The 14,093-nt window shown below is 40.5% G+C and overlaps 2 protein-coding genes and 1 non-coding gene across 3 annotated transcripts; all 3 read right to left on the reverse strand.

Annotated features, from left to right (window-relative positions):
- Positions 1–1,545: 1,545 nt before the first annotated feature.
- rbx1 (ring-box 1, E3 ubiquitin protein ligase) lies at positions 1,546–3,780 on the reverse strand. The gene is made up of 5 exons (XM_034089594.2): positions 3,596–3,780; positions 2,547–2,625; positions 2,313–2,383; positions 1,899–1,984; positions 1,546–1,720 (listed from the first exon to the last, which is right to left on the reverse strand). The coding sequence occupies exons 1-5, from the start codon at positions 3,671–3,673 to the stop codon at positions 1,708–1,710; spliced, it is 327 nt and encodes a 108-aa protein (XP_033945485.1). The 5' UTR covers positions 3,674–3,780; the 3' UTR covers positions 1,546–1,707.
- Positions 3,781–3,899: 119 nt separating this feature from the next.
- Positions 3,900–3,971, reverse strand: trnaq-cug (transfer RNA glutamine (anticodon CUG)). Its single transcript has one exon. It is a non-coding gene; the product is annotated as a tRNA-Gln (tRNA).
- A 571-nt stretch (positions 3,972–4,542) lies between these two features.
- Positions 4,543–14,033, reverse strand: chadla (chondroadherin-like a). The gene is made up of 10 exons (XM_034089852.1): positions 13,875–14,033; positions 11,675–11,869; positions 10,937–11,092; positions 10,030–10,175; positions 8,662–8,900; positions 7,199–7,458; positions 6,171–6,507; positions 5,732–6,084; positions 5,036–5,202; positions 4,543–4,876 (listed from the first exon to the last, which is right to left on the reverse strand). The coding sequence occupies exons 1-10, from the start codon at positions 14,031–14,033 to the stop codon at positions 4,570–4,572; spliced, it is 2,319 nt and encodes a 772-aa protein (XP_033945743.1). The 3' UTR covers positions 4,543–4,569.
- Positions 14,034–14,093: the final 60 nt, after the last annotated feature.

The following is a 14,093-nucleotide window of genomic DNA, read 5'->3' on the forward strand; positions in this document are numbered from 1 at the left end:
GTGTAACTTCAGTTAAATACTTGTATGTGTGTAGATTAGAAAGAGGTAAGATAAAGGATCTGCAGTATTTTATGGAGTATTAATCGTACAAAGGTCAGTTTTATACAAGTAGAAGTGTGTATTTACCTGGTAGTAGGCTGTCAGTAATGGATACGCCTCTCTATTTGGACTGGTAGATCTCGGCAGGCTGGCAACTTTAAAAGTAGCTCTCGGTTCCTACGCTGTGAAAGCGCCAGTTTGGATCCAGAGAGAGCAGATATTCACAAAACTGAACTGTGATGGGATTTATTTTCTTTCTTCAGGCAAATGTTGATTTTAATGATGCTATTTGTTTTATGTGCAATGCCGAGATCTCATGATCCTTTACTTGTTCTCTGGTCAGTCGAATCTCAGGTTGAATATTGATTACTGGTCCTATTTTCTTTTTGCATTGACAAGATGTACTATTCACGCCTGATGGTTGTTATAAATGATATTGCAGAATCTGTTTTCTTCATAGATAACGTGTTTTTCATTGTTTGTTCAGTACTAAAAGGTCCAAGTCCCAGAATTGAATTTAATATTAATTTGACATGTTAACTACATCATGAAGCTCTTCATGGGAGTAATTGCGGGATGATTCAATGTTTCCCTTATGCAACATGAAAGTATCACGATATGTATCAGTTGAGTATCGGTATCATTCAGTGATATCGGTATCGTAAACAAGTCAACGATATGCATCCCTACTCTCAACCTGTGATTCTGACTTGAGTTTAGGTTTTTACTGTCGAGATTTTACTAGCAACGTCGTGAAAGCAGCACCTTGTATGTGGAGTCCTTGTGGAATCCATTTTGTTATTTAGCATAAATAATTTAATCTCATACTCATTGCTTTATCTGAACAAGAAAGCTGCATTTTGAAAGTTAGAATATTATTGACAAATATGGCTAAATGTTAAGTAACTGAATTTTGGGTCTCAAAAGTTGAACTTGTCCAAAGAGTAAACGATTTGGATAATTGATAGATCTTGTTTTATCAAGAAAAATGACTAAACAAAGGGAATTTCAGCTTTTCTTCCTAATGGAGATTATTTTGGATCAGATAAACAAGCAATTGAAAGATGTTACTCGATGGGAACATACCATTATAGACTAACTACCAATTGTTTTACATATTTTCCTCAATGTTGTAATCAATAAAAAGGCAGGTCCATTCTAGGCATTTTCTATAAAAGTCAAGGTGTTAAATGTATCTTTTCGGGACCAACATTAACAAAAATATCTGCGAGTCCCTACAGGTGCTGCAGTGTAAACCCGGCAGAGGGCAAGGGGGTTGATAAGGGATCTGATTCAGAGGATTACTGCTCTATGACACATGGGCCGTTTCTCAATGTCGAGTATTCCGTCGAGAAACGGCCATGGAGTCCTGAATCACTGCTTCAAGCTGTCCACCAAAATTAAATTAAACCATTAACCAACATCTGAAGATCTTGGTTATTTTCAGCAGCTGGACTTCCCGTTTCTCATTTTCTCTCACTGACGCATCAGCAGTAAAACAACCCGTTCTTTGTGAGAACATGAATGTTTATTTATGAACTTACAACATACCAAAACAAAGACATTTGCGTAAAATAACAACTAGGCTTATTAGCCTGGCGGGGGAGAGGTGGGGAAGCAGTACGGGTGATGCTCGTAGAAGCCAAGAAAAGGTCAGCATTAATACAGCTAGTGTCCGTATCTGTGGAGAAAAGACAGAGAGAGGAAGTACCGTTAGTAAAGGGGTTCATTTCAGGAAATACTCAAAACATTTCACTACCAAAGGCAACACATGAGGAATTGAAACAACAACGCACATCTCCCCAAAGCTATACATCTTTGGTTAAAACAAAAAGTGATCTATAAGTACTATTACTCACTTCTGAAACTCCCACTCCCTGTTGTCCAGAGGGCACACCTGCCTGGTTTTCAGCCAGCGGGAAATACAGTGGAAATGGAAAGCATGCTGTGGAAGGAAAAAGAAAAGACACATGAATTCAAGCTTCGGAGAAATATGTGAGACCAGCGCTACATTTACAATCTTATAGCCAATGCCCCAAATTTACAAAAATGTAGCTAATAATTAAATCATTTGTTGGCAATGGAAACAAATATATTTGTTAATGTTTGTAAATTATTTAGGCAAAATTCACTCCTGAACTACAAAATATGCCAACATTGTGAAAAGAAGAACCTCTTGAATACTTATACTATGAAAATGTAAACCAAAAATTGCTGACAGGTGTAATCAACACGATAATGGCATGTGCTTGAATTAGAGTATCAGAACTCACATTGCAGACACCCCAGGCTACAGTGCACTCCTCAGAAGTGGCTGAAGCTTGGTTGGCCTGGCACTCTATACCTGAAGAGGGAGAGAGAAATCTGTCAACAATTCAATTCAGACAAACAGGCTGACATTTAGAGCCTCATATGTGTTGCTTATGTGCTCTTTGACAGCTGCCGCCCATGACCAAATCATTTCTTATACACTGTCCATTATGTACACAAGGGTAAATTAAACTCACAGAGATCCATGATGTGGTTCCTACAGATGGCACAGTTATCCACCACAATGTCCCAGGCCCACAGCGCAACTGCATTCCACTGGAGGGAAATGTAAAAAATACAATAAATATAAGAAGATGCATTACATTCACTGACAAATGTAGCTAGTAAAAGTAAATGACAGTTTCACAATACATTTTAAATCCCACAACCAACGTTATGATTGGTGTATTGTTAAAAGATAGGACACAAACAAAGTGTGACTTCGTATTTTGTATAAATGATATGAACTTCAGCCAGATGTCAGTTATTTATAAATAGATACGGCAAATAATCACCACACTGCTTCTTTCCCACTCTTAAAAATAACCTCAGTACTTTTTCTATAGAATATGAGATGCTTGCAACATCAAATCTGAGAAGCTGTCACCCATCTGATAAGTGTTTACATTACCGTCACTGTAATATGACTCTTAACTGTAATTGCGTCATAACATTAAGCTGCTGTTGCTAATGATAATTAACCATTGCTAAGTTAATCGATGAACATGTCATATAAAACTGGGTTTCTAAAACTTAGTACGCGGGTAGTTTGATAGAAAGTAAGCACAATAAATATTGAAACACATAGTCAGATTGTATATTCAACCATATTATATACTTCTTGCAAGTTATAACTTAATGTTTTGAATATTTCTGGAGGCTATCAAACTCCGGATGGCGGCTTAGCTAAGCTAGGCTAATTTAGCTCGCAGTTAAGAGCTTAGTTATTTACCGTTACGTAGGTCAGGATTTAATGTTAACCTTGGGAAGGCTTTTCTGTTCATTAAACCGTGAGTATTATTGGTGATCCCTGTAACATCACTATAAGTCCTAAGAATATATTTTTTGCTATTAAAAAGATAAGTGCACATTCATGCCCTGTTTGTAGCAGGCTAACAGCTAATAGCTAACTGTCTCTATGTCATTAACGGTTACACTTAGAAAAAGTTAGCTGTATTTAGCGGTCATTTGTGGTTAATGGCAGATTATATGCCATCTTTACATGAAGAAACCGTGTCAATCTTACCTTTTTTACTTCAAATCGCTTCTTGCTAGCCCCACTGTTAGTGCCGGTCGGCGTATCAACATCCATAGCTGCTGCCATCTTGCGAGGAGAAATTTTGCCCTGAAGTAAACGTGACCCGGAAAAAAAACAGCGTTTCCGTCAGTGAGAAACTACTTGCTGTTGATCCCGATTGTAGTCGTTTGTGTCATGATATGTTCATTGTGGAAAGAATCGTATTGCTCTGATGTTGCTTAAAACAAATGCTTACTCTGACTGTAAGATACATTTACATCACGTAAAAAGCGCACAAAAAAAGAAAAAAGTTAGGTTCTACCGAGATTTGAACTCGGATCGCTGGATTCAGAGTCCAGAGTGCTAACCATTACACCATAGAACCACATGATGTACTGTTTTGTACAGTAACATTATATAATTGCCACTGGATTGAAACTATTTGGTAATTTAGTACCTTATACATTTAAAGTGTACATGTTTTAACACTTTTTCACGATTTTGAACTGTTATTGAGTCATTCTTACATAAAAACTCTCTTAAATTTGCATCTTCAATACATTCGGGGCCACTTATAAATCCCCTTCCACAAATATTGAACCTTCTTTGAGTGAGTGAGTGACATTACATTGCTAAACTGAACCGGAGCCACTCCCATCTCCACAATTCACACTCGATGCATAATATAAGTGTAACATCAGCATTTCAACATCCAACCTACAATCATCTAATGCATGTTTCAAATACCAATATCAGATCATTCTGGCTGGAAGAGTATTATCTTATTCACCTCTCAGTTTAACATACAACTCAAAATGACCAGATAACCCTAAACTGGCCAAGCAGATAGTCATTTATAGACTATTTATTATTCATTGTAGTGTACTCTCTTCATTTTTCACTTTTTGCTATTCTGTTTTGTGTATGTAAAGTCTTTAACAAAAAGAGGCTGTTCAGACTTTCAATTTGTTTTATTTAACTTATTACAGTGTCTTCTGGTTCTTTGTCACTTTTGGTGCCACAGGTTTCCTTTGAGGTTTTTTCTTGGTTGGTTTTGGTGGTTTAGCTTTTGGTTTTGCAGGTCTAGCTTTGACTCCAGAGACCTTTGAGACACTGGCTTTGGGTTTCTTGACTTTTGGAGGTCTGGGGGCCGTGACAACCTTCTCATCTGGAGGAGATACGCTTTCTGTGCAGGACTTGAACACAGGGACGTCCCTGACCTTCTGACCTCTTATCTCAAAAGGCTGCCCACAGGTCGCGATCACCTCAAACTTAAGCTTTTCCATCCACCTGGGAGAGAGAAACAGACAGAAAATAGTTGTCATTAATTATCCAGAAAATGCTAATTCATTTCCAGGTTTTAGGACACATTCCTGCGACACAAGATTCCCAAAAAGAGTGATATCTGGTAAACTTCCTTCTCTTATTCCAGGACCTAGGTAAACTGACCTTCGTAGTGGCAGCAGAGCACAGTCGCACAGCAGGGGGTTTTCCTTTAGGTCGACCACCTCCAGGCCGGTGAGGGGGCTCAGGTCAGGAAGCTCCGTCAGCTGGTTCCCTCTCACAGTCAGAGCCTTCAGCCCCGGACCGAGCCCTCTCAGAGCGTCCAGGGACATCTGCACAGATACAATATAAACAGTTGATTAACAATAAGTCCTTGCCAAGCTGTTAGCATGGATCAGGCCTCAGTGTAATTCATCGTGTTAATCCAACATTTTATTTCACGGTCATATTTATGCTTACAAACCTGATGAGGAGGCAGATGTTTTTTCTTTTGTTAGATCTCTTAACTCCATCTAGTACAAATGCTGACTCCAGAGGAACTCACCCCCCATTGCTCTTCCTTTTAACAATATAAACTCTTCTCAATGGAGACAATAACTTTTACTCTCAGACTCCTGAAGAAGAATGGATGAATGATTGGGGAAAATGGCATTGTAATAAATGTCCAGAATCTTAACAATGTCTTGTATATGCATTGTGAACTGAACCTGTGCTTTTATTGTGCTGCTAGCATGATACATCTCAATACTAATTTGTATTGAATGGATCTTGAACGCATCATAATGTAACCTCGGCTCCTTACAGCTAACTAGCTCTCCTGCACAATTCAACATATATTTACTTTTCAAAGGTCTCTCCTACCTTCTCCACGCCCATCTGATCCATGTAGAGCCTCTTCAGACTTTGAGATATGGGCTGGAAAGCGTTTGGTCCCACGTAGCGGATTGAATTCTGCGACAGGTTGAGCTCCTCTAGGTTCGCAGCCCGGGACAGAGCGTGGGTAGGAATCTCCTTCAGCTGGTTTGAATCCAGGTGAAGTGTACCGAGGAAAGCAGAGTCCAGAGAACCCTTTGCAACTGAAGTGATGGTGTTGTTGGTCAAGTAAAGTTCTCTGAGTTTAGGGGTTTTCGAGGACAGCAAACCAGCGGGTTCTAGTTTGGAGATGGCATTTCTCTCCAGGTGCAACACGAACAGACTTGGTAAGAGAGCCAGAGCTACAGGAGGGACACAAAGAGACATCAAATATCATGTTTTTTTTACTTTCCTGTGCTTCTTATATTTAATCTATCCAACCACTCACCTGATCCTGGAAATTGTAGCAGTCGGTTCCCTTCCAGGTGAAGGTAGTTGAGCTTTGGGGCTCCGGAAAACGTTCCAGGGTCCAAAGACGTGATGTCGTTTTCCGAAAGATACAAATAAAACAGGCTCTTCATTCCCCGAAAGGCCCCGCCCTCGATTTCGTGGATTTTACAGAACTCCAGATGAAGAGAGACCACCTGGCTGGTGCCGGGGAAGCTGTTGGCAGGGAGGTGGTGGAAGTGGTTACTGCGGAGGTCGAGCATCTGCGTCTTGGCGGGGAAACCTCGCGGGACTTTGGTGTGACCCCGATCCTCACAGGTGGCGTGCTGCGCTTCAACCTGGGGAGAAATCAGAGTATTATCAACAATACATCGTAGTGGGTTCTGTAACAGTAGTGGGTGAAGTCTTCAGATATTTTACTTTATTTCTAAACAGATTCAAGATTCAGATTCAAAGACGACCCGAGCTTATCCAACAATGCAAAATAAAAAGTAGTGCAAAAAGTCTATAGAATATGGGATATGTACAAGAACAGAATATGAAATACGGTTTATTGCGATGATAACTATTTATATAAATTAGTAAATTGCAAGATGACAACAGGAATGTTTATCTGGGCACTTAACATACATACACAAATATTTTCAATATCTAGTCGCTACATTTGTCTGTGTGTAAATTGGTGCTCAGGCAATAAGTGTTAACCTAATTTTACGAGCAGGTAATGATGTTATGACGTGGGAGTATGCTGGGGGCTGGGAAACCAAAACACAAGCTAAAAGACAATAAAAGGTCTAAAGTAACTGCAGAGCTTGGTGATAATTATCCGTGGGCTGGAAAACCAAAACAACGAGCTAAAAGACGCCTAAAAGGTCTGATAGAACTGCAAAGCTTGTCGATAGTCGTCCGGTGTCATTTCTAAAAACACCTTAATTTGCATTCAGCCCACCTTCATCACATTAAAACCACAAAACGTTGTTATTTCTGGAAAAATTCCACAATTCTTGTATCAGACAGGAAGTCACTCACATCGCAGTCGCAGTTCTCCGGACACTTCCCTCTCGGTTTGGGCTTCGCTGTGGGGGGGGCGCTCTCTGTGGGCTCCAACTCAAACTCCTCCTTCAGCACTTCCCCCCGGCTGCGGCAGCGCAGATCCAGAGGAGCCACGCTCTGCAGGGGCTCCTGTGAGAGGTGGGGGGGCCCCACGCAGGCCCCCAGCAGCTTCACATTACGGACCCTCGCCCACTCCCTCAGGGGCCGCATGAAGCAGTTACAGTACAAGGGGTTGCCTTTGAGAAGAATTAGTATAAGATAAAAAAAAACGTAATTAATCAGTGTTTGGAAAATTGAAACGTCATAGCAGCGACAGAGATAAGAGTGAAATACAGGATGTAAAGGTGAGAGGTTGAACAAGGATAATAATAATAACAGCAAATAAAAAAAGTACATAAAAGTATACATTGAATTATAGATATTTATTGTTAATAATATTTTAAAAAATGTCAATTTGGAAGTGCGAGGACAGGAACAACTAAAGATGACTCTAACTTTTATTATTCTTTACTTATTACTTACTTTAATTTAAGTGATTTCATTTCTGTTGATGTCTTTTGTATTTTTATTTATTTATTTTAGCAATGTTGTTTTTATATTGTCGTGGTTTATATGAATAAAGATGCATCTAGAGCAGGGGGGGTCAAACTCAAATACAGGCCGGACTGGTTCAATGTTTATTGAAGAACTTATTGAAATGAACTTGTTGCACATATTAAACCTGGAACTAACAAAGCTTAAATGATTGCCTATAAAAACAACATTAAACATTAAATAATCAGTTGCATTCATTTCTCATGGCTCTATCTGCAGCTTTTCCAGAGTCATTTCTTATGATCACATTTCTCCACAGGCCAACAACAGCTTCAACAAAACTATTCCCCTCAAAGAGAAACAAACATGCCCTGTTGCCGTGAGAGAGAAAGTGCAGAAGGAAGCATCCATTGAAGTCAGTGTGCTGCTCTGGGATGCTCGCTCAGACACTTGGCATCTCATCTTGGGAGCAAGGTCATCAATGTTTGGGCTCAGGCTCTGAGCGGAGGAGACCCTCAGGATGGAGTGAAGGTGTGCGTGCAATATACCGGCGGGACAGATCTAATAGGAATTAGAAATTATCCTGCGGGCCGAAGTTAAATCCACCAAGGGCCTGATTTGGCCCCCGGGCCTTGAGTTTGACACATGTGTTCTAGAAGATACAGAACCCTGGGTTGCCAAATCATCGAATGTAACAATACTAAAAAAAGATTTAATATTTTATTTCGTTTTTTTTGTATTATTATTATTATTATTATTATTATTATTATTATTATTATTATTATACTATTACTTATACTGTTATGTTATCATTACTATTTTTGTGTCTCTTTTAATGTGAAAATAAACATCTGTATTCCTCGTCCTTATCTGTGTGGATTCAAACAGTGGGATCAGATTTGTACCCGTCAGGTTGAGGCTTTTCAGCTCATAAGGACCCTTCAGGGGCTCCAGGTACCGCAGCTGGTTGTGGCTGAGGTCCAGGTGAGAGAGGAGGGGGGCCCGGGACAGAGCCTGATCAGAAAGGTCCTGCAGGGACATGTGGTCCAGGTACAGGTGAGTGAGCTTCACCATGGAGACGGACTCTTCACCCAGGTAGGTCATGGGGTTATGGCTCATGTCCAGACGCGTGACCTCAGGGAGTCTGCACGGGGAGGAGGATTTACTGCTGTTAGTTTCGTTAGTTTCATTACACACACACACACACACACACACACACACACACACACACACACACACACACACACACACACACACACACACACACACACACACACACACACACACACACACACACACACACACACACACACACACACACACACACACACACACACACACACACACACACACACACACACACACACACACACACACACACACACACACACACACACACAGTCTTGCACTGATGTACATTTCTCGAAGATATTGAAGTGACTGTTATTTTGTATATATTGATTGTTGTGCTTTTATGTAGGTCTTAATGTGTTCATATGTATACATGTGTCTTTTGATTGTGTATATATAGGTATATTTGTATTTTTGTATTCGGGATTGTTGGAAACGGTATTTCAATCTCTCTGTCTGTACACACAAACTGTAGGATTGACAATAAAGTTGACTTTGACTTTGTTACTGTCATTCTAGGTTAAATAAAAGAAACTCTTGGATTATGTGTAACTCCTTTCAGGCTGGATGAGCTCTGCTGAACTGTCTCAGTCAGTTAGGGGTAAGTTAATGAGTTCTGTGTGCAGGCCGCAATCACGTTATTAATGAACCAGATTTTCATTCGGAGGCTTTATTTGCCCTGTGCACAATAGCTACAGTGGCTACTCCAACACTGCAACATGAGATATACTTAACATGTAAAGGAAGAAACAGCCGTAGACATGAGGCTAGTAGGTTGCAGGAATAAGAACAATGATTACCATTAGATAAGATAAAGCAGAATGTGAAATGAAAGACCGTACAGTATAATACATTTAGGCATGTCCCTAAAAATGAAAAATGCCAACGTAATGCTGGCACTGGAATCAGTAGGGCTCATCCTCTGGGGACCGTGAATGTCCCTAATTCTTTAAAAGTATTTTAAGCTTGGTTTTTGCCAATAATACTTTGCCAATAGCTATGCTCTATTTGTGGATAATAGCAAGAAGCTGTGGCATTTGTAGCTTAAGTGCCACTGCTGAGAAGCCATTAGCCAAGTGTCCCGTTATAATATTAAAATACTTCTCGTATAATGGCCATAATAGTCCTGCAGACGGTCCCACCTGCTCATGGTCTGCGTGGGGAAGAACTGCAGCTCGTTGTGGTCCAGGCTGAGGCGGCTGAGCGTGAACAGGCCGGTGAACGCCTCGGGGGCCAAGTTGTTCAGGGAGTTACGGCTGAGACGAAGCCACTTTATGTTCTGCAGGCCCTGGAAGAGCGGTCAGAGTGTCGTGTGATCGTACAGCCAGACACACTTATAACCTGTGGAGTGTGTACAAAGTGTGTGTCGCAGCTTCCTTCCCGATGGCTTTCAAACTGACAAGTTACTACGTGTTGTCTTTCAAGTTATAGGTTTATTTGGGATGACTTGATGTTATGTGGCTCGTGTGGTTAATTAAAATAAAATAGTTTCCACAACCATTCAAAAATAAAATAGGCATTTACAAGAGGCAACACAAATCCAAACAAGAGGCAAAACTCTAGTCAGATGATAAGGAAACTTAGATGATCTGTCCTCCTGTAATTATGTAATATTTGTTACTGGAAATTTGTATTTCCACATGTATATTTTCCACATCCACATGTGTCTTAATCCACGTGTCTTAATTTCTCTTATGTACATTGCCTTGTTTTTTTATCAATAAAGTACCTCTCTACCTATCTATCTACCTATCTATCTACCTATCTATCTATCTATCTATCTATCTATCTATCTATCTATCTATCTATCTATCACTACCTACCTCTCTATCTATCTATCTATCTATCTATCTATCTATCTATCTATCTATCTATCTATGATACATTTAAGAACTGTCTCTTCACAAACATGTTGCCCATATTTGGGTCAGGTAATAGGCCGGCGCTGTGGTAATTGGAGTCTTTTATCTTCCATGGACTACAGAGGTTGCATAAACTGGTTCTAACAGTGTGTGTGCAGCAGGTCTATAATCCCATAGGTCTGAGTACCTGGAAGGCCATGTTGGGGATGTAGACCAGCTGGTTGTGAGTGAGTGCGAGCATGTTGAGGAAGCCGAGCTGAGTGAAGGCTCCGGGCCGGATCTCTTCCACGCGGTTATGGTCCAGCTGCAGCTCCTTCAGAGCCGAGAGGCCGTCGAAGGACTCCTGCAACAGGAGGGGGATGAGATCGGAGGAAGGAGGGGGAGAAATGAGGGGAAGGGGAAAAGGGCTACACTCAAATCACCCACAAATACATTTTGTTGTTTTTTGAGCAACGGAAATCATCTACTCGGCCCAAAATAAGGAGGGAAATTAAGGTAGAATTGATATTGAAAGGTTTGATTAATACTCAATTGGTCCACTTTTATTTTGAAATCTCAAGTTTATTCTCTTTTATTTTGAAAATGTATTTAACATTTTCACTTTTTCTTGAAATGTTCACTTTATTTTCATCATTTTCACTTTTTTTATCTGAGATGTTTTTGTGGACTTTATTTTGAAAATGCAAAACAAAAACTCTTTCTCTGATATATATTTTTTAATTCTATGATACTTTGTACGTGTGGCACAAATACTGACACTTGATTTTATTTTTACTTTAAAATCGTAATTTTTTTACTTAATTCTCAAAATGCAAAACAAATAATTGTTTTACTTTGTTTAATAACTTAATGTAAAACGAAAACCTGTTTGTCCCATTATACATGGCTGTAATAATCCTCCGTAGAGTTCTGCCCTGTTTCTCACCTGATAAAGGACGTCTATCTTGTTGTAGGCCAGGTTCAGAGACACCAGGCGGCCCAGGGACCTGAAGGCGCCCTCCTTCACCCTCAAGATGTTGCAGCGCTGCAGGGTGAGGTGGGTGAGGTAAGGGGTGAGGCTGAACGCCCCCTTGGGCAGCTCCTGCAGGTTGTTGTTCCTCAGGTCCAGTTTCAGTGTAATCTGTGAGGGCGATAAAACAGACAGGGGTGTCCAAACGGTTTGTATCTCAGCCTGTGGAGTGAGACTATGGAACAGTGTGAACGTGGAGTGAGACTATGGAACAGTGTGAACGTGGAGTGAGACTATGGAACAGTGTGAACGTGGAGTGAGACTATGGAACAGTGTGAACGTGGAGTGAGACTATGGAACAGTGTGAACGTGGAGTGAGACTATGGAACAGTGTAAACGTGGAGTGAGACTATGGAACAGTGTGAACGTGGAGTGAGACTGAGACTATGGAACAGTGTGAACGTGGAGTGAGACTATGGAACAGTGTGAACGTGGAGTGTGACTATGGAACAGTGTGAACGTGGAGTGAGACTATGGAACAGTGTGAACGTGGAGTGAGACTATGGAACAGTGTGAACGTGGAGTGAGACTATGGAACAGTGTGAACGTGGAGTGAGACTGAGACTATGGAACAGTGTGAACGTGGAGTGAGATTATGGAACAGTGTGAACGTGGAGTGAGACTATGGAACAGTGTGAACGTGGAGTGAGATTATGGAACAGTGTGAACGTGGAGTGAGACTATGGAACAGTGTGAACGTGGAGTGAGATTATGGAACAGTGTGAACGTGGAGTGAGACTATGGAACAGTGTGAGCGTGGAGTGAGACTATGGAACAGTGTGAACGTGGAGTGAGACTATGGAACAGTGTGAACGTGGAGTGAGACTATGGAACAGTGTGAACGTGGAGTGAGATTATGGAACAGTGTGAACGTGGAGTGAGACTATGGAACAGTGTGAACGTGGAGTGAGACTATGGAACAGTGTGAACGTGGAGTGAGACTATGGAACGGTGTGAACGTGGAGTGAGACTATGGAACGGTGTGAACGTGGAGTGAGATTATGGAACAGTGTGAACGTGGAGTGAGACTATGGAACGGTGTGAACGTGGAGTGAGACTATGGAACGGTGTGAACGTGGAGTGAGACTATGGAACAGTGTGAACGTGGAGTGAGACTATGGAACGGTGTGAACGTGGAGTGAGACTATGGAACGGTGTGAACGTGGAGTGAGACTATGGAACAGTGTGAACGTGGAGCTAAAGCCATGTCCAGACATTAACCAGTTCAAGAGGAAATACAGAGACATTATTTTCTCGAGGTACAGGGATAGGGAAGGTGTTTGACTATGTGTTAGTGTATATGTGTGAGTATGTAGGTGTGTATATGTATATGTGCATATATGTGAATGTGTGTGTATGTATGTGTGTATGTACATATGTCAATCAACAGGTAAAGCAGATTAATAATAATAATAATAATAATAATAATAATTGCAGATTATAGATTATAGATAAATCATTTAGGGACAAGGGGGTGAGATTAAATAAATTATACTTCTTCTCACTCCTTTTTGAACACTAGATGTGGGACTGTTTATGTTGTTGTTGCTGTTGTTGTTGTAAATGTCATTTTTTGTTTTGATTTCTCTTACATGACAATGCACTGCAACATTTGTTTTGTTTTGTAATTATTTATTTTACTTGTTCGAAATAAAATGTATCAATTAATCAATAAATAAGTCATTGGGCTTTTTTCTTATCAACTAAGATATGTTAGAAAGTGTTTCCAACTCTAATTGACTGCATTTATTTGACTGAAAAGTGGTCTTATTTATTAACACATGAATTCTACTGTGTAATATATCTTTACATTTATATTTAAGAAGTACAATATAAGACAAGCACACATTTCATTTGTGGGCCATATTCCATTATACTTTTTGAATTTGCTGAGGGCCGATTCAAAATGGCCCGTGGGCCGTAGTTTGGACACCCCTGATCATGCTGTCATAGCTGTATGAATACAAGAGGTCTTGAAAAAGCAAGAGTACATTAACCCAAATCATTTTGGATGCATAAATATAAATTAAAGACAAATCCTGAAACAGTCCACAGCTGCCACTCATTGTTCGTTCCTCAAACACTTTGCTGGAGATGAAAGGAAGGACTCCCTTACCTCATCTATAGTCTGGGGAACCTCCGTCAGGTTCTTGCCGACGCAGGTGACCGTGAGCTTTCTGCCGTCACAGCTGCAGTCTTTCGGACATTTATTTGCTTCAACGATTGAACTCATCGCCAAAACCAGCAGGATGGAAGCAGCAGAGAAGAGAACCATCTGTGCCGGGAATACACATTTTAGAATTATGAATAAAAGTCGAAGCTGCTGTCAAAACAA

This window comes from Pseudochaenichthys georgianus, chromosome 8 (genome assembly GCF_902827115.2).
Source record: "Pseudochaenichthys georgianus chromosome 8, fPseGeo1.2, whole genome shotgun sequence".
In the NCBI taxonomy this organism is placed as follows: Eukaryota; Metazoa; Chordata; class Actinopteri; order Perciformes; family Channichthyidae; genus Pseudochaenichthys; species Pseudochaenichthys georgianus.